Below are 26,856 nucleotides of genomic sequence, written 5' to 3' on the forward strand. Positions count from 1 at the left end.
ATGCGTAGCAGAAGTTTGTAATTTGTTTTTATTTCTTTTTGGGTTTTTTTTTCTCCACTCTTTTCCGGAATTTTTGTACTTTTAAATTTTATTTGATCATAATGATAATATAATAAGATAAAAATTCCAAAATATAATAAAATATAAGAATTTGCCCCGTGATATTTTCTCAAAATACAACTTCAATTATCGAGACAAAAAATCAATAGTTTTATAACTTATAAATGATTAAATTCTCTTTGATTTCGGAAATAAGGAAATCATACAAGATAAATATAAATGCATACTCAAAAAGTTCAGGATTGAATTTTTTGATTGACAATTGATCCACTTTTTAATATAATAAATCTGTAACGACATTTTGTTTTATCATTATGGTGTCTCTTGGTTAAAAAATATGATGAATAACGTTAGATACACTCTCTAAAATGAAAACTCGTACCTTACTATCAATTAGTACTGTAAGTGTCACTCATCGGATACATAAACGCCTCTTTATCTATGGGAATCGAATCATATATTTCTAATGAGTATAACCAAAAATTACGAAAAAAATTATGCATGAACATAAACTAACGAATAAAATTCATAAATATACACCGCGCAGAGAGTAACCTTCAAGTGAAGGGGTATATAAATAATAATATTATATATTTCTGATGAGTATAACAAAAAAAAATTACGAAAAAAATTATACATGAACATAAACTAACCAATAAAATTCATAAATATACACCGCGCAGAGAGTAACCTTGTAAAGTGAATGGGTATATAAATAATAATATGATTTTGGTTTAGTTGACTTTACCTGACCCTTATTTAATAATACCCAGTACCTCGTCCCCTCCCCCACCCCGCCACAGCCATGAAAGAATCACTCCAGGAAGAGCCCATACACACGGACGCTGTGGCTCTCCTACGTTCTCTACTCGATTCCATCTCCCACGTTCTCTACTCGATTCCATCTCCCACGTTCAGATCTTCAAGGGCAAATGGTCTCTGATTAAAGTCAAACTTGCCACTCTTGAAACCCGTCTATCAGAGATATCTGTTTCCTCCGCCGCCGAGAACCCGCTTTCGTTTGACCTCCTCCAATCCCTCTCCGCCACCTGCTCCGCCGTGGCTTTTCTCTCTGCGCTTTGCCACGAACCCACACTGCGGGGGGGGAAGCTGAAGACCCAGAATGATATCGACTCCTTGTCGGCGAAACTCGATGCACATATCAATGACCTCGGAGTGCTTGTCAGGAGTGGTATTTTTTTTGCTTCCGAGTATAGGAAAAGTGTCTCGAGTTCAATGTCTGTTGTCGAGTCAAGTCGACGGGAGTCTGTTCGTGCCGAGGCAAGGAACTTGACGACCCGACTTCAGATCGGGTCAACCGAGTCAAAGAACTCGACACTTGATTTGCTTCTCGGGCTATTGCAGGAAGACGATAAAAATGTATTGATCGCGGTGGCGCAAGGCATAGTTCCTGTGCTGGTAAGGTTACTGGATTCCAGCTCTTCTTCTGAAATAAAGGAAAGAGCTGTGACTGCTATCGCTAAAATCTCGACCGTGGACTCGAGCAAGCATGTTTTGTTGGCCGAGGGTTTGGCCCTGTTGAATAATTTGCTGCGGGTTCTCGAATCCGGAAGCATTTTCGCGAAAGAGAAGTCATGCATTGCCCTAATAGCTTTGAGTAATTCGAAGGAGAATGCGAGGGCTATTGGGTCCAGAGGAGGGATTTCGTCTTTGTTGGAAATTTGTCGAGAAGGGACGCCAATTTCGCAGGCTGTGGCAGCCGGGGTTTTGCGTAATTTAGCTGTTTTTACGGAAATCAAAGAGAACTTTGTCGAGGAAAATGCTGTCTTGACCTTGTCAGCGTTGTGTAACTCCGGTACTGATTTAGCCCTGGAAAATTCAATTGGATGTTTATGTAATTTGGTCTCCGGAGATGATGATCTGAAGCTGTTTGTTGCAAGGGAAGTTGGGATCGAGAACCTGAAAATTTTATTGGATTCTGCTCCCACAGCCCAGAATCTTGAAGTGGTTGTTCAGTTTGTAAGGACACTGGCATCATGTTCTAATATTGCCGAATTCCTTGCTGCAAATGGTTTTCTGAACCTCGTAGTTGGAGCGCTGAGTTTTGGCGCGATGGGGGTGAGAATTGCAGCTGCAAAAACTGTGTACGATTTGGCTTACTCTAGTAAAACAAAAAAGGAATTGGGAGAAATAGGATGCATTGCACCCCTGGTTAAAATGTTGGATGGTAAGGCGGTTGAGGAGAAAGAGGCTGCGGCAAAAGCACTATCGACATTGATGAATTATGCCGGAAATAGGAAGATTTTAAGGAAGGAGGAAAAAGGGATTGTCTCGGTGGTTATACTCTTGGATCGTTCATTTAAAAATTTGGATAAAAAGTTTCTTCTTTCTACATTAGCATCGCTTGTGCATTCAAAGAAATGCTGGAAACAAATGGCGGCGGCCCGTGCTGGCGATTATTTGCAGAAACTTGTTGATTTGGATGTTGAAGGTGCTAAGAGTCTGGTCGATAGTCTTGGCCGTGGCAAGCTATGGGGAGTCTTTGCAAAGCATTGAATTTAACGATGATCGGAGAAACTAGCATACTGAAGGATCCATAGACCAAAATGACCATCAGTGGATCAATACTGTTAATCTGTATGTACAATAGTTTGCTAATTCTTTATCTTTTTAATTTTGATTCTGTCAGTTTCTGTATTGTTCATAAATTTGTTAGAGTTTGCAGTAGAAAAATAAGTGTTTATAGACTAATTATTGATGAAATATTGTTTGATGTTAAATTTCTTGGTTTGGTGAGCTAACTCGAGGGTACAGACGTGGTTTTCTACCAAAATGCAATTGTTTTTAGTGAATCGCATCAGTTTTAGCTCATGCTGTGCTGTATTCCTTACCTTTCTACAACTGATACATGAAAAAGTACTTTCTATGTCAAAAAGTATCACCGATAGTGTCACACTCGACCGTCTCACAATATACGAACTCATATGATATTGATTGACAATCTTGTTTGCGATATATCCGATGCATCATTTTTTGATATTTTTTGCATGATCATTCATTCGGAAACAAATCTTGAACTCTATGTTCGAGTCCTCTTCTGCTCTGGAAATTTATTCATTTCATATGTCCCATTTGGTGCATTGGTTGACCGTGGAATTCATTATTATATTTGTGCACTTAATCTATTATGAATAAATCTATTATATTCATATATTTCTGCTCTGGAACTTTAGAGGTTATTTAATTTTATCCCACTCGATGATTCACTTAACCAATATAAATATAAATATAAATACATATTTTTTGTTTTATTTAACAAAAGTTAAGTTTCGTTTCGTCTCTTATTTATTTAATACGTAGAACCCAACATATTGAATTTCATTAAATAAGAATTATTAATTTTTTACTCATTTTTTTGGAACAACGAACAATCTGTGATCACAACTTTCAAAACACTTCATTTATCCATCTTTTTTTTTTATCAAGCAAACATGTGATCGTCTGTGAAATTGTACAGAAATTCTTTATTATAACTTCTGCATATATGTTAATGATCATATGCGTGTGTCTGTGAGTTTATATGTATGTATCTTCTACAGTAAATCCATGAATGATGATAAGGGCATGCATAATAAGCACTGACAAACCAAATCGTTCAGGAACATGTATCACCGCCTTGTTTACGAAGATAAAAATTGCATACAGATATACAATAGAACAGGCACATGCTATGCAATTTTACAAGAAAATCATCAACTCGTCATAAAATATCTTGGTTATAGTATCAGAAATTGGATATTGTTCTTTCTTGAAAACAGGAATATAGCTATAACGTTCATCGACCTAAAACACATAAACCACAACAGTTTGCTTGCTTGTGAGAACAATATACGCAGCAGCGGTTAGCAGCTGTAGCCGAAATTCTGAGTAATATTTGAGATATCATGAAGATTTTTCGAGTTTTAGTAGTTGGGATTTCGGATGCCGCTATAGCCAAAATTCTGAGTAATATCTGGGATATCATGAAGATTTTGTGAGTTTTAGTAGCTGGGATTTTGTCCGTTATCATCATAATTTAAGATTATTATGAGTTTTTGAATGCCAGATTAAAGACTAATTTCAAATATTTGTGCTTGCTTGATAGAGTTGCCTAATTTGTATCTATAAAGTGTTGTAATAAATCATTCACAAATTTATTTTTAACTTTACATCCAGCTAAAGTAAAGTTGGTAACGAATTACCTATGTTGGACAGTGTCCTCACATGGTTTGGATGTACAAGATTCACACACATATGTGATTTTAAAAAAATTAGTGAACCTCATGTATGTGTGGTTAAATTTGGACCCTTGATTCTATCATGGGGTAATGTCCCTACATGTTGGATGGAATGAACCGTTGTATAGTTAATGGCCTGCTGATCAAGTTAAAAATATTTTAATTTTGACATAATATATGCTCCCTTTTATAGGGAATTACTTGCGAGAGTTTCTCCCTATTTTATATTTCTCACACGGGAACTATTAAATATTTTGAATATGGTGCCAATACATTCATACGAAAGCTTTGGTTTAATGATCGAGTTTTCTATCATCTTCAACTTGATTAAATGCAGGATTATTTTCTTTTTAATTGCACTAATTTTTATATGGTATTTCTGAAATATGTCGGGGTTTGCCATATATAATAGACGATGATGTAAGAATCTCACCCATCCGCAGATAATTCCATTAATTATTTTTTATAAGTTGTTTCCCTTATTTCTTTTCTTTTTTCCAGAATAATTATTAACATGTACAAATTATTACAGCATGATGAAAGCCAGATGAGGAGCATGTATTTACATGTGAGACAGAAGTGCATCTACAGAACTGTACAAACGAACCAATTTGAGATGATCCAACAATGTGTCTCACCGATCAATGTCGAAATACTTTGGATTTGAGGGATAATGATATTCCACTTGTAACTGCATCATCAAAGCAAATTAAGATAAATTCATGACACAATTCAACCAAATAAGCTCGCTGCCAAGTAGTCTATCAAGAACAAAGAATGGATGCCAAAGCAAGAATTTATAACTAAATCCCGTCAACTAAGGAAACATCAACTCTCGAAGCGGATCCAACGACGGGGTACTACAGGCAGTTTATTACAAATAAAAGAATTTCAAGTTTCATGTACAAATTTTCTAAAAACGCACTCGCATCCAATAAAAATATGTTCAGTGACCCCTTAACTAAATTCATAACTCCGTCCTTGAGTACATTTACACAATCGAATTTCATGCTTCTATGTTAAGAATTTTATCTAGTAAACACTAATAGGCATTACCTTGCCCTCATCAGAGTCTGAATGGCGTTGTGGGAACACCACTTTCATATCATTATACAAGTAGAAACGCCGGTCTCCTTCGATGTCAACACTGTTCCTAGCAGGATAAGAGGATGGTCCAGATATGCATTTTTGTGCATCCCTTGAGTATTTCTTTCGGCGGGGGCACAAAAAACGAAGATGTAGTATATGTCGGAGAACACCAGAACCTGCACTGATTTTATTAGCCTTTGAAGGGTTACACAGCAATCCGCTCTTATCAAGATTAATAATAGAATACCATCCATGCCATTAGTATTTATTCAATTGTCAATACCAAATATCCTAAGCATTTAAAGGCCTCAGCAATCTAGTAAAGAATCAACACCTGATTTTGATATCGAAGGAAGCGTGCCCTCATTTCTCAGACCAGAGTCTTTCTGTTGGCCTCTATCCACAGCTAAAGTAGACTTTTGGCGAAGAAATGTCTATAAATTTGAAACTATGAGAATAATTGACTTATGATTGACATACGATTGTTGAAGAATTCAACAAGTTAGAAAAGAAAGTTATTTCTATGTTGTTTTAGATCATAACATTCAGACCCACCTTTGTGCCAGCTGGCATATCACTCAAATCATAGTTACAGAGGAACGTATGTATTGGAGTTCTTTCTGGATTGCTGAGGACCTGTTTTCGAGAAATCAAATTTTTAGATTTGCAAAATCACCTTAACAGATTTCCATGTCATTTATACTGGGTGTTTAACAAACTTTTCAAAATATTTTAGCATCAGTGACATGATAATAAGTTACAAAATAACTAGGACAAGTCTCTAAGTCACAGCAAAGTCATATGCATAGACATTCTCCTTCAGGAGGGAATGGATATGATATTTGATCTTAAAGTCACCAACCTGTAAATCACTTGGAAAACACAAAAAACGAAGACATTTTTTTTTGTACTTACTTAGGCCAAGAGTCCAACAATTACAGTCCCTTTGGCTTCCCATAGGCACCGAGAAAGCTCGAGTGAATGCAAGTAATTACACATGATTTACATCCTTTCAGGAAGGTTGTACAGTAACATTTGTTGAAAATGTGCATAAATTTTCACCCACTTTAATGCAATGAGGGGAAATACATCGATTGAATTCTGAGAACAACTGACACTTATTGTTTGGAGAAACTCCATTCACAGCTGATAAAGGGCAGGGGATTGGGAATTCCATTTATGTTGTTCAGACTCTTCAAAAATTATTGGGAATGATGGCATGTTCATCCAGAGCTTATAAAATAAACTATTACCAGTCTGCATTAAAAAATTAATCAGACACCTTTTGGACCCTACGCCCATCATTCACCAGTTTCAAGTGGGTTCTGTTTACAAGAACTCCAACAAAGGCCTTTCTATCACCGCAAGATTGCACCAGGTATACAAACATTTTACCAAGGAAAACATCACTAAAACAAGATAAACTCCTCTCGTGGAATAAATATAAGGAAATGTAATCTCCTTATTCTAAAAAAATAACTATAAGCTAACGAAATTATAAAGGGCTGGAGCATCATGAACAGTCTTTTTGTAGTTTACAAAAGGGTCATGCATGCCTTATTCTCATGATAGCCTTCACTATTCACAAAGTTTCATTTTAATAGTTCCAACAATCATTCCACTGCACTAGAAACATTGTTAAGATGACATCAAAGTAACACTAACAAACATAAACAATTATGTTAAAGAGATAATACCAACTGTAAGCGGCCTTTCATGGGTATTCTCAGACGTGTTTCATTGGAGGAGCTGTTAACACTGAGACTTCTCTTTAACTTTGGGCCTTCACATTCATTAGATGGTAAACGGCCGCCTGCAAGATCTATTGAGGAGCAGTACAATAAGTAATTATCTCCATCCACACTTGTAACTGCAAACGGAAGCTTCTGTGGATGAGGTGAAAAACGTCCTCCAGTAATATTTAGAACGGCAAGGAAACCATCTAACTTCTGCATGTGGCGTGCAATATGTTAAAAGTAGTAAGTGAAGTGCTCAGATTTTGACAATTACAACACATTCAAATATAAATAAATGTATGTACATAATAATTTAAACAGGTAATTCACCTGTCTCACAATCCCAGAAGCTAATCGACCAGATAACAGTGACTCCTCAAATGAACCCACCAAGGACCTTCGAACTGATAGTTCTCCTAAACTTCTGCCTGGTTTGGCATTCAAAGTTGCATGTTTCGGGCTCTGTCCTGGTATGACTATCATGCTATCAGTAGTAATTTGGTCAAAGTTCATTGGAAAAACTTCCTCACGCAATACACCATTCTCATCTTTATGAGATGATAAAACACTTGAGATGGTTCCTTCAAGAGATTGTTCCATATCCTTGAAGGTTATATAGCTTTCGAAAAGCTCTTTCTTAGGATCACCACAACCTCTAGAATTTCTCATCCTTCCACGATATCTAGGTCCAAGAGGTGACAAAGACAACTGCGAAGAGGCAACACATTCGTGGGGCATATCTATTATTTCGCTATTGGAATGTGTTTCAATCGATTTTCTATAGCAACCAAACCCATGAAGAGATGATGATAGAATTTGAGATCGAAATTCATGGTTCTCAAGCAGAGGCCCGTCTGTGATAATACTAGAGTTCCTTTCGCACTCTTCTTCATGTACCATACTGGTTCTTGAAAAGTTAGATGTCAACCATATTAGAGGACTGTCATAGTCTAAGTTGCTTAAGTGAGCTTTTTTATTCTCCATCAGATTCAGATTATAATCACCACCTCTAAAGTGGGGAGGACTATGAAAAATTGATTTCCCAATTTCTAGAGGTTCACCATTGAACCTATCAGGTAAAAGTATTCCATTCAAAGGTGACAACAGCCGTTTCCTGACCATGGAACTTGAGGAATCGGTCGCATCACAAGAAGAGCTAATTCTAGATGACAAATAACCATTATCTAACTGTGTGTCTTCCAACTGATTGGTTTGGTTAATTAATGCATTTGATTTAAAACCCACAATCCTAGAAATGGGAGTTTGCATGAACTTTCCGCTATCCTGATGTAAGCAACAGTTTTTGGTTGATTCAGTTCTCAACATGTGTGTATTGGATGTACCACCCCTACGCAACGTAACAATATCAGAATCCTTCCCATGTTCCCTTGAAGAAGAGGTGCTTGAAGAATCCCCTGGCATCCTATTACTCAAGTTCCCGACGTGCATTCCACTCATATCACGGCCACTTACACCAACAAATCGAGCCGGTATATCCATGACTGTGCTTACTGACGTTGACACCTCTTCAACAATCTTACAAGACGGAACTTGAGGCAAGCCCATGACCAGCTAAGCTAATAATTTGTACTTTTTCTCGCTACCTCAGACGATCTTACTTAATCTACTGCATTATGTTGCTGGTTATAATCTTGCAATTCCCCAACAGACAACATCATACAGTTCCTATAGAACATAATGGGAGCTAAAAATACCCAACTTAATCGTTCAAGTAATGCACCCAACTGAATTTTAGAATTTATCGTGTACAACCCGATATGAATATATGAAATACAATGCATAACAATCTAGAATCCAATCTCAAATGCAGAGCAACCAATGAAGCAGAGCCAGTTACATGATAAGCATGTTCTTCACTGCCACAGAAAGGAAAAGCGACGAGTCATTGATTCGGAAAGTGATATCACAGTCTATCCTGAAAATAGCGAAACAAATCAATTTTTGGCAGTAATACTGTGGAACTGCATATCAAATGTATTTGGAAAGAAATCAGAAAATTGGTTTCATAATCAGCATCCCAAACTAGTCCTCTCTCCAGACGAATTAGATTAAGTAAATAGGCGGAACAAAAACATCGATCATGCATAAATGAAATGCTAGCCCATGTTCTGGATAGAGTACAATAATTTCCAAAAAATAATGATAATAAAATAAAATACAAACCATTCGGGAAATTAATGGATAGATGATCTTGACTTCTAATGACTCTGAAACAGAAGTAAATTAAAATGAAAAGCACCCAAAAAAATCTTAGAATGAAATTGAAAGTACTCTGGAACATCGAGAATTAATCTTTCACGAAATCTATCAATATTCTGCACATACCTACACATTTCATACAGTACCAAAAGGACCACGAATTCAACCCAGTAAATAAAGTCTAAAACGCAACCGGAGCTAATGAATCAACGCCAGAAAAAATCTGAAAGACTAAATCTCGGAGAATTAAATCAAACTATTAATCCAACGGGCACGCACCAGGGAATTTTTCCCATTACAATGTATTAGAAGAACATCCAAGAATGTCTATATCGAAGATTGTAATTTTATTATTATCCATAAAATAATTTATAAAATTTTAAATTTATATTTTATTTATTTATATAATTAATAAAATTTTAAATTCATAAATTGAAAAAATAAAAATAAAAATATTTTCCTTCATAATATGTTATTTATTTTTAAAAAATTAAAAATTTTTTAGGAAATGTTTTTTTAAAAAAAAATTTATTTTTTTTCTGTCAATCCTTAATATTGTAAGCGGGGGATGGGAAGTCGTGGCTCTAAATATAGTTTTATATTACACTTCCAATTGCTTCATTTTCATCCACACAAAAATGAGACCATTTTTAATTATCGAATCTATATACTATCTCAGTACCATTATTATATTAAAATTTAATTCACAAAAATCTTGGTAACACAGTTTAACTGATAAATTTTATGAGATATATATTCTAATTGGGTCATTCTTGAAAAAGTAAAAATGTTATTTTTTATGGTAAATACGAAGATGATTGATTTATCTCACGAATAAAAATATGTGAAATTGTCTCACAAGAGACATACTTAGGTTAATTATGTGGCAAAAACTTGTGTGAGACGGTCTCACAGGTCGTATTTTGTGAGACGGTCTCACGGTTCGTATTTTGTGAGACGGATCTCTTATTTGAGTCATTCATGAAAAAATATTACTTTTTATGTTAAGAATATTATTTTTTATTGTGAATATCGATAGGATTGACATGTCTCACATATAAAGATTCGTGAGACCGTTTCACAAGAGATCTATTCTAATTATGTTACATGTTGCATACAAGAATTTACTAGTATTAACTGATGTATGAAGTGGAGTTTAGTGACCAAGATAAGAAACTTAATGGAATTCTAATCCTTATTTGCATCCTCTTCTTTAGCGAACACAATGTCCTTCAAACTTCTTTCTCCAAGAAACTGTCTATTGAGATTTTATCTTTTAATATTTATTTAGTACTTTTTTTTTTTCACTTGTTGAAAGTTAGCTATATAATTGTGTACGTAAATACTTGATATATCTACATCAAATTGATATAAGCAAGATCCCCGAACTAACCAATTATATTGATCACGCATCTTGTTATGCTTTTAATTGTCTTGGATTCTTGATGCCGACAACTTTGGATTCCACTTTTGAGGCACACACTTATGTAACATCGAGAGACTGACTACTTGGTTGCATTTTCTTTATTCCAAAGCAGTCTCGATCTGAGATATTATGATTAATTCGAACTAGTTATGTTTGAGTTTGGAGATTAATGTACATACTTAACTCGATGAAATTTAATATTGGTGTGGACGCAGCTCAAAGAATTGTAAACTGTCAGATTAACTACAAGTTTTATGGCCAAGAGCTGACTGTTGTGTCTCATTCACAACAACTCTATCTCCCCACTTGTATGTATTGATTTTTCGATGATGACACGTAGTTTATCTGACATTAACACTCTTAAGTTTGAGACAATATCTCGAGTTCGAAACCCAGGTATCAGAGCAATCGAATTCATATTTTTCCTAAATTAGTATATATATATTTGAGTGTCATCAGAAAATTTAATTCAATGTTTTACATAATGAAATAATTATTGACCCCACTGTTGCTTAATTTTCAACTAATACAAGTTTTCTTTGACAAGATTTTCAAAAGTCAATGAGATAATTTTGGATATAAACAAATTAAAAGTGAATATCGGTTCCTTTGGTCATTGCTATGAATGCGCACCGAATGATTAAGGGGACACAATATGAGCACTCGGCACTATAATTCTACGCAATGTCCTTTTCCATTCTCTTATCTGTCAACGCCCAATCTGTAACCAATAATTAAGTATCATCTAAACTTTACAAATATATATATATATATTGCATAAAATTATTATTTTAAAAGCATGTTTCATTATATATAAAAGATTTATAATATTGATGAATTAATCACACGTATTTAATGGTGCATGGGAGGGAAAATGATTCGTTCGGGCGGTCATCAACTCTATATTAATTATGTATTTTTTTTTTAATTTTTTTGAATCTGTCGTGAAAAAAGTCGCATAATTTTCTTATATTTGGATTTTTATAACTATGAATGATTTAAATTTTGTTTTAAATAATTGTGTCGTTCATTTATAAATAACAAAGATTTCGGACAAGAGATTTCAAGTGGTCTTTTGCTAATTACTACCTTAAATCGCCCGTTGCACTAATTTTCTACGAAGCAAAGCAACAAAGTCTATTAAATAGTGTTGGGCGAGGTAGGTGGAATTTAATTTCTTCTCATTTTATGATCGGCTCTTAAATTATTTGTATTATTACTTTTATTTTTAAACAAATATTTTTTTAAAGATGAAATACTATTAATTATTTAGTTATTTTGAGAAAGGCAAATTCTGTCGTGCGAAAGATTCCTCGTTTTTTTTTACTCTTTTAACTGTAGTGATATTATTATTATTATTATTTTGAAAATGCCATATATGTAAATTTCATTTGTTGTTATATTGACAGATCAAATAAGTTATATACTAGTGTCCGCACACGTTATTTGTTTGCATAGTTTATAAGTAATATTGTCAAAATATATAATAAATTTTTTTATTTTTAATAAGTTTTTTTATAAATAAAAAAATAAATTTAATTTAAAATCTTCTGTTTATATTATTTTTCAAAAAATTTTTTTTACATAAATTTCATTTTTAAATCTAAAAAACAAAAGGTAAATTTTAATTAATAAAATAATGAATAATGTCTCTTGTTACATGATATGCGTACATATATATTAATTTTTTTTATATTAAATTATTTTTGTTTTAAAAATCTAAAGATTATAAAAAATAAGGAGTTTGAAAATGATTTTTTATGTTATGTGTGAATTTTGATTTAAAAAAAATTAAAATATAAATAAAGATAAAAAAATATAAATTATAGACCAATATCAGTTATTAATCCAGAAAAGGCCAAATAATTTTGTCCCGCGAGACCTGATCTTTGGGATATTACATATTCCCCACCAAAAGAACAGCCTTTGAACTTTTCTCTCCACCCGGCCGCAATGTATCAATGTATTGCAGAAACTTCAGATAAGTAATGGAATTTTTTTTTTTCCGGGACATTAATTTTCTTTCACAAACTCACACGCAAACTTCCAGTGGAGCATTAAATGCACGTTTACATACGATTACACAATTGGTCGTTTCTGTATTTTCTAATCGTTTTTACTCATCTAGCTGGTTTTTCGTGTTCATGAATGAATAGACTACGAGTTTTTCTTTCTTCTGTTCTCTTGTCTTTTTTGAAAATTTATTTTATCGCACCTTCTTTGCATCAGCGCAAACTGCAGTGAGCAATAAATGCGGCGTTGTTTCTAACTGCTTAAAAAAAGATTCTTTTTTCCCCCATTTTTTTGTGGTTTTCTTCTGCTTCTGCTTCTGCTTCTACAATAAATGAAATGAGCAGCTGAAATTTGCTTCGAGAGCAAAAGATTATTTTTCTAACTCTGATCTTTTTGGTGTGTGTATGCGCGTGTTTTTTGTTTTTCTTCAATGAATGGAACGGGGTGCTGAAGTTACTTTCGGATAATGGGTTGAGATAACTCTGTGTTATGGGGTGTGTTCTTGGCAAAAGGGTCGCCGGGAAAAGAGAGGTTGACCGGAGTTCTCGTCGGGAGCAGAGAAATGATGCAGGTCGGGATACAGAGGCGGCGGACGCCGTTAAGGCGCAGAACGATGTCGTTGCGGAAAGTGGACAGAAGGAGGTGGAGAAAAAGATAGAAGTGGTTCCCGTTTCAGCGCCAGCGCCGGCGGTTGAGTTCAGGCTGAGAAGAGGTGCGCGCGGTGCTGGAGAAGGGTGGCCAGCTTGGCTAAAGGACGCAGTTGGCACTGTCATTGATAACTGGAAACCCCGCCGTGCCAACACCTTTGAGAAACTTGACAAGGTAATTGCCCGCAAATTTTAATGTTTGGCTATTTTGCTGGACCTACCTGATGGCCATTGGTCAGTTCTCTGAGTTTTGTGTGCTGCAACGCTTAGTTCCGCGTGAATGTTAGGGAACACTATAATTCTTTGTTAGAAAGCCACACTACCTAGATGCATGCATTCTAATGGAATTACTTTGGTGAGAGGAGGTGGGGAGTTGTAAAGTATATACCAATTTTTTTTTTTATAATTTTACCTTCTTATGACTAAGGTATAACACCATCTCGGATGTCTAGTATTTCCTTCTGAATTTGTCAAAAACTATTTAAGATTCGGTGGTTTGTGGTTAAGTTGGGTTGGCAGTTGAATAGTTTTTTTTTTTAAATCTTAATTTCAGTTCTTCAGAGTCAGGCTCATAATCCTCTATTATCTAAGGGGCACCAATTGAAATTAACTTTTTGAAGCTACTGCCAAGAACGAGGAGAGAGGGTTTATGAGTAGTAGTCCAGAGCAGTTGTCTCGCTTGCGGGTCCTCTTAACATAGACTCATGGCGTGATAGGAAAATCTCACTGAACACTTTATCATCAGATTATGTTTCTGTCGCGCAGATTGGGCAAGGGACTTACAGCAATGTTTATAAAGCTCGGGACTTGATCACTGGGAAAGTTGTGGCATTAAAGAAAGTAAGGTTTGACAACTTGGAACCAGATGCTGTCCGGTTCATGGCAAGAGAGATACTTGTGCTGATGAGCCTGAATCATCCCAATGTCATTAAGCTTGAGGGTTTGGTTATTTCCAGAATGTTTTGTAGTCTTTACCTTGTTTTTGAGTACATGGAACATGATCTTACAGGCCTGGCTGCTGTCCAAAGTGTCAAGTTCACCGAGCCCCAGGTGATGAAGTTCGGAAGGAAACAAAAATAATCCATTTTTTAATTTATTATTTTGTTTCATGATTCAATCAGTATGCTGTTTCTTAAAAGGTTGACTAGTAGTTAGGGATCTTCTACTCTGCACATTGTGCTCTTTGGATGCTTTGAACATTGATTGATCTTCGTGGTTATTGATCCCAAGTCCTAGAGGCTTGGATATCCGAGGCTATTGTTTTCTAGTGGTTTGTTAAGCATTTTACATTAATGTTAATCTATATTAAAGATGATGTTCAATTCTCATGATTTTTATTATTAGCTAACTTTTTTTCTCTAGAAAAGACAACGAAAAAGAGAAGTATTAATTGACATTGATCTTGGTGGCTAGTTTTCAAAATCTTGATTTTGACGTTGGATTTACGACACTGTTTTCTTGGTTCATGTGATAAATATACTGCAAAGTGCTTGTTGTCTCTATCTTCTGTTTCATCTATAAATTCTGAACATTTCTTTTTGTCTAATAGATTTGTCGATTCTCATGAGAATTGCCTCAAAACTTACCATTGCACATGCGCAGCTTGCTTTATATGTCCATTTTTCTTAATTAATTGGGAGAATCTTTCATAGAATATATATGACACTTTGTCGCATTTAAGTTTCTCATGTAAAGTTTCTTTTGTTCTCTGATACAGGTTAAATGCTTTATGAAGCAACTACTTTCTGGTCTAGAGCATTGCCACAGCAAGGGTGTCCTACATCGTGATATTAAATGCTCAAATTTGCTAATTGACAACGAAGGAAACCTTAAAATAGCGGATTTTGGGTTAGCCTCTTTCTTTGACCCAGAACGTAAGAAACCAATGACAAGTCGTGTTGTAACATTATGGTATCGTCCTCCTGAACTTCTGCTTGGTGCCAATTATTATGGGGTTGGTGTTGATTTGTGGAGTGCTGGCTGCATTCTGGCCGAGTTGCTTGCTGGGAAGCCAATATTACGGGGACGTACTGAGGTACTTTTGTTTCTGTTTATTTGTGGACAGCTACACTTGAACTTCCTATTGATACAACTGGAAAAAAACAGGGTGTGCTGGACAATCGAGGCGGAAATAAATAACTATTTTGTATGATATAATATTTTCCAGAATATTGGTAGCATCAATCATACCATGTTCGGTGTGGTGCAACATCTGAAACATTGCATTTGAGCATTACAAATAATTTGGTACAAACCAATACAGAGAAATGTCTCTCGCTCCTCTAAAATCAACCATAGTCTGTCCCTTGCTCATATTTTAAATTCCAAAAGATTATGCATCCATCCTTTTCATGTAGACTCGGTGCATAAAAAATCTCACATATTGATTTATCTGACGATGATACATACCAATCAAGCTACCCTCACTCTCAAATTTTCATTTTACTGCATACTCTTATGGGTATATCCAGATAAAAATTATCAGTTCATGGACCACTTTTTTGCCGATAGGTCGAGCAACTCCATAAGATATTTAAACTATGTGGTTCTCCATCTGACGATTACTGGAAGAAATCCCGGCTCCCCAATGCAACTCTTTATAAACCTCAGCATCCGTACAAACGTTGCATAGCAGAGAATTATAAGGATTTCCTTCCATCTTCTCTTGCTCTGGTACAAACCCTTCTAGAGATTGATCCTGATGAACGAGGCACCGCCACTGAAGCCTTGAATAGCGTGGTAAATATTTACATGTACGTTTTTTTACTTTCCGGCTAAATCCAACTGACAAGTAGATGTTTTATTTCTACATCTAGTTCTTCACCACTGAACCCTACGCCTGTGAGCCATCAAGCTTGCCAAAGTTTCCGCCGAGCAAGGAAATGGACATAAAACTCAAAGATGAAGAAGCAAGAAGGTGACTCTCTTATCTTTCTTTCTTTCAATCAATAAACATTTGCTAACATAATCATGGTTTCTTGTGAAGACTACGTGGTTTGGAAGGGAAACCTATTGCTATAGATGGCAACAGAAAGCCAAGAGTTCGTGATAAGTTTAGCCGTGCAGTTCCAGCTCCAGAAGCCAATGCAGAACTTCAATCAAATATAGATGTAAGTCAAGAAATGACCATTTTATAATATAATTTTTCCCTTCTTTTCTTTGGGTTGATAATGAGAGAGCAATCGAAGAGAAAAATGTGAAGAAGCATTTTTATACAATAAATTATACGTATCCTCCAATTAAGCCTCGTTATTCTTGTAAGAGTTGGACGAAATTGATTGTGCGCTATAACAATTATGGTTGGAACATTGAATTTGTGAGATATTTTTGCAGAGGTTGAGAGTGATGTCAGATATCAAGGCCAAAAGTAAGAGTGAAAAATTCCCACCACCACATCAGGATGGAGCCGTTGGCCGACGTTTTGATGCATATGGACCCGTGTCTTTTGGTGCATACGACAACTCGTTCAATTTCTCGATTTTCGATACCAAGCTGTCATCAAGATCTTTACGTCATAGCATGTCGGTGAAAAACAGTACAGAACATATCCATAGGGCTCCCTCGCGAAGATTCATCAACGCATTCTATCCATCATCTGCTGGTTGGTCGATGGATTTCATGTTCGGTCGGAGACGAGCAGTTTCGGAGAACTTTGGGGATCCAAGGTAGTGAGTGAGGAAGTTGATGTAAAATTTTTAGGTGGTTCTTTCATCTACGCTAATTATGATAATCACATGTCGATGGTCGAATAACAAATTTTTAAAGAAAAATGACGTTTCTTCCAAACCTAGGTAGTTCCGAAATATCAAATTTTTAAAAGAGTTATAAAACTGTGGAGAATATATCTCTATGACAGAGAAATTTTGTGCAAGTGTGGAACGCTGATTCAATTAAAACATGATGATTTTGGGTTAAATCCAACCATTTGGAATTTTTTTCGATTTTAATTTTTTTTATTGGATTGTTGATTGTCATATCAAGTCACCGTTCCGTTGAGAAAATAATAGTTTTTTTTTTCCCTAAAATAGAGCAAGTTAATAGATAAAACAATTAATTGATCGATAACAAAATCAATAATAACAATAATAATAATGATAATAAACGTAAATTACAATAGCAAAATAAATGGTTAGCAGCTGTTTCTTTTTCTCACGTTGAAATCAGGAAAAGGCTTGCCATATTGCATTGTCATTTGCATTTAAAAGAAGAAATCAATTTACTCCTTCAATTTGGATCATGTTCAGCTTAGCTTATGACAGAGGTTGAAAGAAGCATCTTTGAAATTTATTATAAAATCGAAATTATCGTTAAAAAAGCGTAACACAAAGTTAAAACTTCTCATGAACAGCACTCAGTCGACCCATCTTGGCATGTTTCGTTGATCACGTGCTATCTCCTCCATTTCCATCAGTAAAGGACGATAAAGAAATGTCTTTACATAGCAACCAGGCTCATATCAAGACAGACAAAAACTACTGTACTCTGCCAAAACTTAAATATATACCACACAAATTTAAAATAATATTATTCATAGTATGCGACAAATATGGAAAAAGCCCAAAAGGCGTCATGGCTCGCAAAATTCCACACGCCCCAAGTAGATTTTTCTACCATGAAAACGTTACATGTAGAGCATAATATTATGTCAATAGCTTAGGACACGAATGAGACCCTCACTCTGCCCCTAATGATTCCCAACATTTACATAACAAAGCATGCATTTGGATTCTCATCACTGAATATCTGTGGAGGAGGAGGATACGCTGCGTACGAGTCTTGTGCAAACCTTTGAGGATAGACCTGATGGTTCCGAGGGTAATTCTGGGAAAATTCATTCCTTTTGAATTCCATTTTCGAATCCTCCTCCTCTCCTGCCTCTGCTGGAAAAAAGTTTCCGGCGACACCGCTGTTTTTCTCCTCTATTTCTTCGTTTTTTTCAACTTTCTTGGTCTCTTTTTCTCCTTCCTCCACTTTCTTCACTTTATCCCCTTCTTTCCCTTCCTCCGGTTTCATCTCTGGCTCCACCTTCGCTATCACAGAGCGTTTTCCTGTTCTCTTCCACACGTGATCTACGAGTTTTTCGGGTTCAAATACGCCTTTCACTGTCACTTGTGAGCTCTTTACGTCTGGCTCTGCGCTTTCCACTCCTACACATGGAGAGCATTCAATATGTTAGATGCGATTCACGATTCTTAATTCATCGGCAACATATTAAACTAAGAAAGTTTGAACTGACCTTAGTTTGAAAGAATTGGAAACAGAATCTAATGAAAAGGATATTATATTATATTGCAATATAAAAAATATGTATAAAGATCGCCTCTGATTACGAATAACATAGAATCATCAAATTCCTTTACCTCAAAGATGCAAAAAGAGTAAAGAATAAGGATCTTTGATCTTTACAAACACAGCTCAAAAGGGTAATCAAAGCAAAATCAGCACAACATTTATGAAAACTTTACAGAACATAAAAATTGTTAATTTTTCCACTTATTAAGCAAAAAAATTTTAAAAAAAAATCATGCCTTTTATTTTTTGAATACGTTTCTTGATTTCCTGAGCACAAGCTTCACAATGCATGTAGACCCCCAACACGACTGTAACCACAGGAGGCTGGAACAAAAAGAACACAAATTACATGAATCCAACGACCAACAAATTATGAACTTCAAAAGAAAAATAAAAATAAAAATAACCCATCAAGTAAAAGAAAACAAATTAAGTTGAAAAATGAATAGCAAACCTCTTCCTCCTTTTTCTTCTCTTCAGATTTGGCCACCTCTGGTATTATTTCTTCAGGCTTCTTGTGGTCTTCCACCGGTGGCTTCGGGATTGGTGAAATAAGCTCCACTTGGCGGTGGCTCTTCTGGCTCTTCTTCTGAACCCTCTCCAAGACCTTGAGTGGATCTGCTTTTTCACCTTTCACAACCACTTTACTGGTCCTACAATCTGTTATCACATCCTCGACTCCTGAAACCCCCAAAATTCATTTTTTTAATAATTATACAAAGTGACAATCTATCTGTGTGACAATAATCGAGAAGCGGGAAATATACGGGAATTATAATTATTTTTTTATCAATAGTCCGATTTCCAGAGAAAATCCGTAAGACCAGAAAAGAAAACGCTTCGAATTTCAAATAATGTCTGGGGAAAGGAACTGACTTTTAGTGAAAATATGAAAGACTAGCAAAAATAAAGAAGGTACAATCCATTTATTATTACCTTCAAAATCCTTGAGACATCTGCGGACTTTTCTAGCACATCCTTCACAATGCATGTAAACCTTCAAGATAATTTCTTGCGGCAGCGGAAGAGGCAGCTGTGGTTGCTCCGCCGCCTTGGGTTCTTCGGATTTCATCTTATCCTTGCTATTTTCCTCAGTCTTGGGGGCTCCTTCTTTCTTTCCCTCCCCTGCCGGCTTCGCTGCCTTCTCGGGTTTCTTCTCTTCCTGCATGAAGCACACACCGCACACATAAATAAACGAGTTAGCAATGCATTAACACGACGGTTTACAGAGTTCTTCAAATAAAAATGGTGCGCGGAGAGATGACAGCGGATGGATGAACAAGACCTCTCCCATTACTCAGGTGTTGATTGAAATGGAGTGGAGGATGGATGATACAGCTCAGTCGCTCAGATATATTGTTCGAACAGTGACAACTGCACTGCTTGTACTTGTACTTTTTCTTTTTTCGCTTTCTAGGTCGAACACACTCGCACGGGATTGCATCCGCAGTAAATAGTTTCTTTAGAGAGAAATAGTACTGTGGCAAGAGACTCTGGCCGACGGGGGAAATTTTGCTGGATTCACATATCCATTCTCTGTCTTGTCTTTTTTTAAATAAAAGAAAAAAAAAAGAATGAAAAGCATGTATGTCTTTTTTTTATATATATATATATAATGGTTTTGTTTTTAGTCTTGTCCGACTCCAATACTGAAATAAAGTGGTTTAAAATTCTTGTTTTTTTACTAATAATATTTTTATTAATCAAGTCTTGAAAACCTTGCAATCATTTTCTAAATAAATTCATAAGATAAATTATGAATATTGTCTATAAACTTGTTGAGCAGGTCTCTTATGAGACGGTCTCACGAATTTTTATCTGTGAAACGGATAAATCCTACCAATATTCACAATAAAAAGTAATACTCTTAGCATAAAAAGCAATATTTTTCAAGGATGACCCAAATAAGAGATCTGTCTCACAAAATACGACCTGTGAGACCGTCTCACACAAATTTTTGCCAAACTTGTTTCCACAGGCGGAGGCACATACATATGTAAAGCCCGAGTGGTCCAAATTTTTTTTAAAAAAATTATATGTATATTTTGTATAATTTTAGAATAATATGATAGTAGTCCGAGTAGATCAATTTAAAATATTAAAAGATTCTAAAGTTTAAAATTCTAGTCCGGACAGAGCCATATTTCTGACTCTGTCACTGCTTGCTTCATTGATGGTTATATTAACGCGTGTGAAAAATAAACAAATTTATACATTTGATTGAGACGAAAGTAATATTTGGTAATTGCATTGCACTTTGGTGAGGTCCAAGATAATTGGATGTAGTAGCTTTGTTTGTTTCAGGGGACCAAACCACACAGAGTTGATGGATGGGGTCCTTGGAAATCATTGAGCCTGGTCGTTATATGATCTGGAGGAAAATTTATAGCCTGATTTAATGTCTTGTATGTTTGTTTGGGTGATTCTACGGTGTAGGAAGAGGCTGGCATTTACTTTTTCAAACTATTTATTTAAAATTTTCAAATTCAGTTTTCTTCAGACTTTTGAAATATCTTTATTTATTATCCGGCACTTTTTTTTATAAGGGTTGAAATCACTTATTTTGGCTTTTTTACCCTATATTGTAGGGTGGATCTCGAAAGATATGAAATATCACCCTCCAAGTTGTACATACGACTTTAATCGAATATGGTTTTCCGAAGAATTTTATATATATTATGAGATCGAGTATGAAATGTTGTTTTTTTTTTTTGTGATATTATATATCCAAAATCCATCCGTTTCTTAAACTTAGGGCTGGCCCGTTGGTGGTCCGTTTTTTGTTGGCCCATATTATTCAATAGTTAAATTTAGCGCAGGCATATACAACATTTATATTAGTATACCTTACGTGGTTGTATAATTTTTTATGATTAATTTGATTTATATATAAATAATAATCAAAATATAATTATAAAAAATATTGAAGAACAGTACTACTATTTTGATACATGGATAAAAAATATAAATAAAAAAAGAAAGGAAAAAAATCCAAATAAGGATAGAACCTACCACTTAAATAAAGACTTTATCCACTAAATTATAATAACTTACATCAAAATTTATATATATATATATATTAAAACATATCGTAACATCAAAAGTTAGTTGATCTAAATGCTTCAAAATTAATAATATATATATATATATATATATATATATATATATATATGTGTGTGTGGATGAATTTTATTTGGGTTTTTTCAAAAATAAATAGTGATACCTTCGTAAGAGCCCGGGTCATGGATGACCCGAAATATCAAAAGGATTCTCAAGTCCGAGTGAGTCTGCATGATGGATTCTTCTGAAGCCGGGCAGGTGCAAGCCCGGGCTCTACTCCCCGAGCAACCAGACGCCCGGGCTCTTATGTAAGCCCCCGGGAGGCATTCTACCCGGGCTACCTCGATATTAGTACCGCACTCGAGTGATTCAGAAGATAAGATATTGTCTCGAGAAACGTACCTGACAGAATCCTATTGATGTGATATGATGGAAAAATAGGGTGGCGTGACAGGAAGTCAACATCAAAGGCTATGAGTGGTAGGTGTACGCGCAAATCGAGGTAATCCTTGATTTTTCTTCCTATAAATAGCAGATATGTAATTCATTCGAGGCACTTTGGCTTCCTCTTCTTCTCTAGTTCTGGAGAATGATTCATTCACCAACACATGTTAACACACATATTTACACCAGTAGCCTTTACTTTTATCTAAGCTACACTGGTTATCATCTTCAACCTCCTGACTTAAGCATCGGAGTGGCCACGCCGGACACTCCTCCGGCGCCCATTCACGAGTTCTTTCCTTGTTTACAGGTTACAGCTGAAGCCATATTGCAGAGATATATCTTCATCACAGATATAGTCCTTGCTCAGCTTCCTTCATTATCTTGATAGCAGATTCGGTGGAGGACTCGACCCTGCTCACTCATTTCACCAAGATCGCATCAAATAATATAAAAATTTAAAAAAAAACAATTACAAATATTTAAAACTTTATAACGAAGCGAAGTCCAAGATCATGAAAAATATATCAATGATAGTATTTCTGAAAAATAAAGTTAATACATCCAAACTACTTATAAAATATTTTATGAAATTTTTTACAAAAAAACTATAAAATATTTGAAATATTTTATAAAAATAATTTTATAGTTGGAAATGTATTTGGAAAACTATTTAAAAAAAACGATTTAATAGATAAAATATAATTGAGAAGTTGTTTGCAGAACATTTCTATAAAAATCATTTAATTCTCATTTAACTTATGTTTTTTTTTTAAAATACATATAAATTTTTCTTTAAAAATTATATTTGAAGAGCACTTTTGTATATAAAAAAATTCAAAACATTTTAGAATGTTTATCCAAACATATATTCTATATTTTTTTTACTTACAAGAACTAAAAATATTTTTAAAATACTTCGTCCAAACATAGTCATATGTTATATAAGATAATCTCACATATTTATTTCGTGAAACTAGTCGACTTGGTCCATATTTAAAATAAAAAAAATTGACATAAAAAGTAATAGTTTTCATGAGTCGAGTCGAATAAAACATTCATATTTCAAGACGAACTCATATGAATTTTTGTGTTCATATAGTTTCATTAATAATTTAAATTTAAAAATTATAAAAGGAGGGGTGTCCCCTCATTCTTTTTAAGGGGATGTGGTTTAAACCCCGGCTCCTTAGTTATACATTTTTTGATATATTGTTAATTATTTATATTATTTGATTAAACTTAAGAAAGACTTTTTGTTTCGTTATCGTTACATGTCCTCCGTTTCCGTTGCCCATCCACGAAGCTTAATATTTTATCAGATTTGATTCTCGATTTTTGTTTCCCGTTCTATTATTGTTAAGATTTGTTCTGTTTTGTTTGTTTTTAAGTGTTGTTCTTGATCTGTTCACATCTACACTTCTTCAGATCTGGTTCTAAATGCTAAAGATTGATACTTTTGTTGAAATTGTGCGTATAGTCTATTACTTTTGCTATTTTCGACATGGGATTTTGAACAATTAGATATCCATTTGATTCTTCAGTTTTTTTGTTGAATTTCCTTTGGATTTATTCGTGTACGTACTCGAACTTTCCAGATCTTACTGGTGTTTAAGTTCCTGAAATTGTGGGGGTTTTTGGGTAATTTTGAATCTTGATCGTTGTTGCAATGCTGGTTGTGCTTCGATTTGAATTCTACTCCACGCTTGCATGATTTTGTTTCCCAACGATTGCCTATTTTTCTTAGGAATTTGAACCATTTAGTTTGAGTTTGATTGCTTGGGAATTCTAGTGTTGCGACAGGACAGTCCAAAGGCAACATATAAATTCAATTTCAGTGTTTTGGTTTGTGTTCTCGTTTGGCTTGTTTGGCACGGTTTGCTTCTCTGCTCTTGGTTTAATAAATTTCAAGATAGTTTTGTTTATTGGGTGCAATGCCGAGGAGATGTTCACTCCATCAATTCTTGCCCAGCTAATTCGTCTTTGACTTGTTTGACAGTCAAATCTTTTACCGATTTGGTGTCTTGATATTCTTAGATGCTAATTTTTGTGATTAGTGGGGTTCTCTAGTTTACGTGGTTACAGTACGACGTTGATGATTGTTGCAAAGGCGAGGGTGCTTTACATGAGATTGAGGATTCATTGGATGTGATATTCTTTGCCTTCATTCAGTAGAAGTTATGGACGATGACAGCATGAGGAATTGGGGTTATTATGAACCTCCACTTAGAGGGCATCTAGGTTTGCAGCTAATGTCTTCTGTGGTCGACCGAGACACGAAATCTTTCCTATCTGGATGCGATAGTCCTTTAATGGTTTCACCTAATACTGCTTTCCATCCTCGGGATTGTGTGGTTACTGAGCCTCCTGCCACGCACATGGATTATGTTAGAGATAGCTGGATAAATCACCGGGAAAAGTTCTTGCATATGTTTCCATCAAACTCTTGCGGCTCAATTCTTACAGAAACTTCTGACACTTACCGGTCCATGCCTATGCCACACCAACCCGATACAGATATAAAATCAGGTATGGAAGAGCCGAATATTGAAAAGGAGGCTAGTCCTCCTTTGAAAAAGAGGGCTGCTCCTGCTAATCCAAAAAATCCCAAAAGAAAGAAGCCAAGAAAAGATCCCGTGCCAAAGGTAAATGGCAATTCCTCTGTTCGCCGTGCAAAAGTGGCCAAGAAGAATGTGGATGTTGTGATCAATGGTGTTGGTATGGATATATCTGGCATACCAATTCCGGTTTGCTCTTGTACTGGTACTCCTCAGCAGTGTTATCGATGGGGATGTGGGGGATGGCAGTCGGCTTGCTGCACAACTACTATTTCTACGTACCCCTTGCCTATGAGCACCAAAAGGCGAGGAGCTAGAATTGCTGGACGGAAAATGAGCCAGGGAGCTTTCAAGAAAGTCTTGGAAAAACTAGCAACCGAAGGTTACAACTTTGCTAACCCAATTGACTTGCGTTCTTACTGGGCAAAACATGGAACCAACAAGTTTGTAATTATCAGATAAACTCATGCCTACACGCCGAAGGTGGATTCCTGCTGAATTTGGCCTGCTATTGCCATTGCATCTGATTAATTTATAATGCGTGTGTGTGTGTGTGTGTGTGTGTGTGTGTGTGTGTTACCGCCGAGGTTTACTCACTCTGTTCTTTGTGTTTCTTGAATTTGTCATATGCATTCTCGTATCTCTCGACATATTCTATATCTGGGACCTCTGAGGTTCTTATAAATCTGGTAACATATTCTTGTTCATGTTTGTTTGATTTGCTGGAATATTTCGTAGCCTCTTGAATAGGAATCTGAGATATTTCTCTAATCATATGTAATGGACAAATTAAAGAAAAAGTATCGCTATATTAATGCCCATCACTAAGTTTCTCTGATGGGTCTGATTTAATTTTTGGATAATAGCATTACCATCACAGTTTTTATTTATTTATCTATAAATTTCTTTTGTATTTAATACATCATACATAATTTCAATTTTCATGAGATGCTGAGAAAATTATTTATATTTTTCGTATTTAATTGTTTGTATTAAATAAAAATTTTTAGAGTAAGTCTCGGGTCAATCGTATCGATATTTACAATAAAAAATAATATTTTTCGTGGATGACCCAGATAAAAGATCTGTCTCATGAAATATGATCCGTGAGACCGTCTCACACAAGTTTTCGTCAAACTTTTTATTCACTAAAGCAAGCATTTCCAGCAGTAAAATTATTTTTCATTTAATTTTCGCATGAATAAGATATATAGTTGAAATCTTACCAATTTCTTTATCTGAAAAATTACATCTTTGATGAAATACTACTAAACTTAAATCATATTATGCAATACATGGCTCCAAAAATTATATTTGTGGAAATATTCAAAACATAAACAGCAATCTCTCACAAAACCCGACTTCAACAAAATAGTAAACAAAATTACGAATTTAACTGCATCGGAAATATTCTTAATTGTGAACCAATCAATAATAAAGTTATCGAAAGGAAAATGAATTTCTCTGCCTTTTCTTACTACATAAATAAATGTAATCAAACAACTTTAATTATGTGAAGAGTTACTGGCTAAAAAAACGCAAAACTCATGTGAGATCAGTTTCACATGTCAATTTTATGAGACAAATATTTTATTTAGGTTATTAATAAAAATGTCTTTTTTTTTATGCCGAATATAAGTCGGATTGACTCATTTCATGAGCAAAGATAACGCAGACTACTCTAAAAAGCACAACTTTCGTTGAAACAGGAATATGTCAACTGAAATTATTGAAGTTCATAATAATCCTATACGGGCCCTTGAATTCGGCCTGAGTACTCCCCAGTTTGGTTTGGAAACTTAGGCGGACTCGTATAATTAATTTTTTTAGTTGACTCGTTTCGTTTTTAATTAATACGCCTTGAATTGAATTGAGTGGCCTAGCTTTGTACATACGGAGCTTATCACAAGACCCGACTATACACGCGAACTTGGACTGAAACCAGTATAATATTAATATATATATATATATTAATTTTATTCGATCGAAATATCTAGTTCAATTTTAACATTTATTATAATTTTTTTATATTATTTTACCAATATACCCTCGTTAATTTATTAACTACTTCCA

At 35.0% G+C, this 26,856-nt stretch overlaps 5 protein-coding genes across 7 annotated transcripts; 3 read left to right on the forward strand and 2 right to left on the reverse strand.

The window, feature by feature from the left end:
* LOC142504505 (uncharacterized) lies at window positions 1–2,695 on the forward strand. The gene is made up of 2 exons (XM_075617358.1): window positions 1–17; window positions 834–2,695. Exons 1-2 carry the CDS (start codon window positions 1–3, stop codon window positions 2,575–2,577), a joined length of 1,761 nt encoding a protein of 586 aa, XP_075473473.1. The 3' UTR covers window positions 2,578–2,695.
* Window positions 2,696–4,719: 2,024 nt separating this feature from the next.
* Window positions 4,720–9,689, reverse strand: LOC142556115 (uncharacterized). Of its 3 annotated transcripts, XM_075667380.1 has the most exons (8): window positions 9,470–9,689; window positions 9,308–9,351; window positions 7,454–9,059; window positions 7,085–7,336; window positions 5,943–6,023; window positions 5,722–5,821; window positions 5,355–5,563; window positions 4,720–4,989 (listed from the first exon to the last, which is right to left on the reverse strand). In XM_075667380.1, the coding sequence occupies exons 3-8, from the start codon at window positions 8,687–8,689 to the stop codon at window positions 4,933–4,935; spliced, it is 1,935 nt and encodes a 644-aa protein (XP_075523495.1). In that variant the 5' UTR covers window positions 8,690–9,059; window positions 9,308–9,351; window positions 9,470–9,689; the 3' UTR covers window positions 4,720–4,932. The 3 variants fall into 3 exon arrangements, with proteins under 3 accessions (XP_075523495.1, XP_075523496.1, XP_075523497.1); XM_075667381.1 differs by lacking the exon at window positions 9,308–9,351; XM_075667382.1 differs by lacking the exon at window positions 9,308–9,351 and having other exon boundaries at window positions 9,623–9,646.
* Window positions 9,690–12,759: 3,070 nt separating this feature from the next.
* Window positions 12,760–17,186, forward strand: LOC142556116 (putative serine/threonine-protein kinase At1g54610). Its single transcript, XM_075667384.1, has 7 exons — window positions 12,760–13,604; window positions 14,195–14,479; window positions 15,147–15,464; window positions 15,941–16,168; window positions 16,246–16,346; window positions 16,416–16,539; window positions 16,763–17,186. The coding sequence occupies exons 1-7, from the start codon at window positions 13,272–13,274 to the stop codon at window positions 17,096–17,098; spliced, it is 1,725 nt and encodes a 574-aa protein (XP_075523499.1). The 5' UTR covers window positions 12,760–13,271; the 3' UTR covers window positions 17,099–17,186.
* Window positions 17,187–17,896: 710 nt separating this feature from the next.
* LOC142556117 (heavy metal-associated isoprenylated plant protein 7-like) lies at window positions 17,897–20,233 on the reverse strand. Its single transcript, XM_075667385.1, has 5 exons — window positions 20,007–20,233; window positions 19,658–19,883; window positions 19,176–19,402; window positions 18,958–19,045; window positions 17,897–18,576 (listed from the first exon to the last, which is right to left on the reverse strand). The coding sequence occupies exons 1-5, from the start codon at window positions 20,013–20,015 to the stop codon at window positions 18,131–18,133; spliced, it is 996 nt and encodes a 331-aa protein (XP_075523500.1). The 5' UTR covers window positions 20,016–20,233; the 3' UTR covers window positions 17,897–18,130.
* A 3,166-nt stretch (window positions 20,234–23,399) lies between these two features.
* Window positions 23,400–25,621, forward strand: LOC142556119 (protein BASIC PENTACYSTEINE1-like). Its single transcript, XM_075667387.1, has one exon. It carries the CDS (start codon window positions 24,406–24,408, stop codon window positions 25,243–25,245), a length of 840 nt encoding a protein of 279 aa, XP_075523502.1. The 5' UTR covers window positions 23,400–24,405; the 3' UTR covers window positions 25,246–25,621.
* Window positions 25,622–26,856: the final 1,235 nt, after the last annotated feature.

The sequence above is a fragment of the Primulina tabacum genome, chromosome 9, assembly GCF_025594145.1.
Source record: "Primulina tabacum isolate GXHZ01 chromosome 9, ASM2559414v2, whole genome shotgun sequence".
Taxonomy (NCBI): domain Eukaryota; kingdom Viridiplantae; phylum Streptophyta; class Magnoliopsida; order Lamiales; family Gesneriaceae; genus Primulina; species Primulina tabacum.

Excerpts from the sequence above, each read along its gene's own strand:
- LOC142556115 (XM_075667381.1), bottom strand. The coding sequence starts at position 8,689 with ATGGGCTTGCCTCAAGTTCCGTCTTGTAAGATTGTTGAAGAGGTGTCA. Across the intron at positions 6,024-7,084 it reads TGAAAGGCCGCTTACAGTTG|GTCCTCAGCAATCCAGAAAG; the intron begins GTATTATCTCTT and ends TCTCGAAAACAG. Across the intron at positions 4,990-5,354 it reads CAGACTCTGATGAGGGCAAG|TTACAAGTGGAATATCATTA; the intron begins GTAATGCCTATT and ends TTGATGATGCAG.
- LOC142556117 (XM_075667385.1), bottom strand. Across the intron at positions 19,403-19,657 it reads ATGTCTCAAGGATTTTGAAG|GAGTCGAGGATGTGATAACA; the intron begins GTAATAATAAAT and ends TGGGGGTTTCAG. Across the intron at positions 19,046-19,175 it reads AGAAGAAAAAGGAGGAAGAG|CCTCCTGTGGTTACAGTCGT; the intron begins GTTTGCTATTCA and ends TTTTTGTTCCAG.
- LOC142556119 (XM_075667387.1), top strand. The coding sequence starts at position 24,406 with ATGGACGATGACAGCATGAGGAATTGGGGTTATTATGAACCTCCACTT.
- LOC142556116 (XM_075667384.1), top strand. The coding sequence starts at position 13,272 with ATGGGGTGTGTTCTTGGCAAAAGGGTCGCCGGGAAAAGAGAGGTTGAC. Across the intron at positions 15,465-15,940 it reads TATTACGGGGACGTACTGAG|GTCGAGCAACTCCATAAGAT; the intron begins GTACTTTTGTTT and ends TTTTGCCGATAG. Across the intron at positions 16,347-16,415 it reads AAAGATGAAGAAGCAAGAAG|ACTACGTGGTTTGGAAGGGA; the intron begins GTGACTCTCTTA and ends TTTCTTGTGAAG.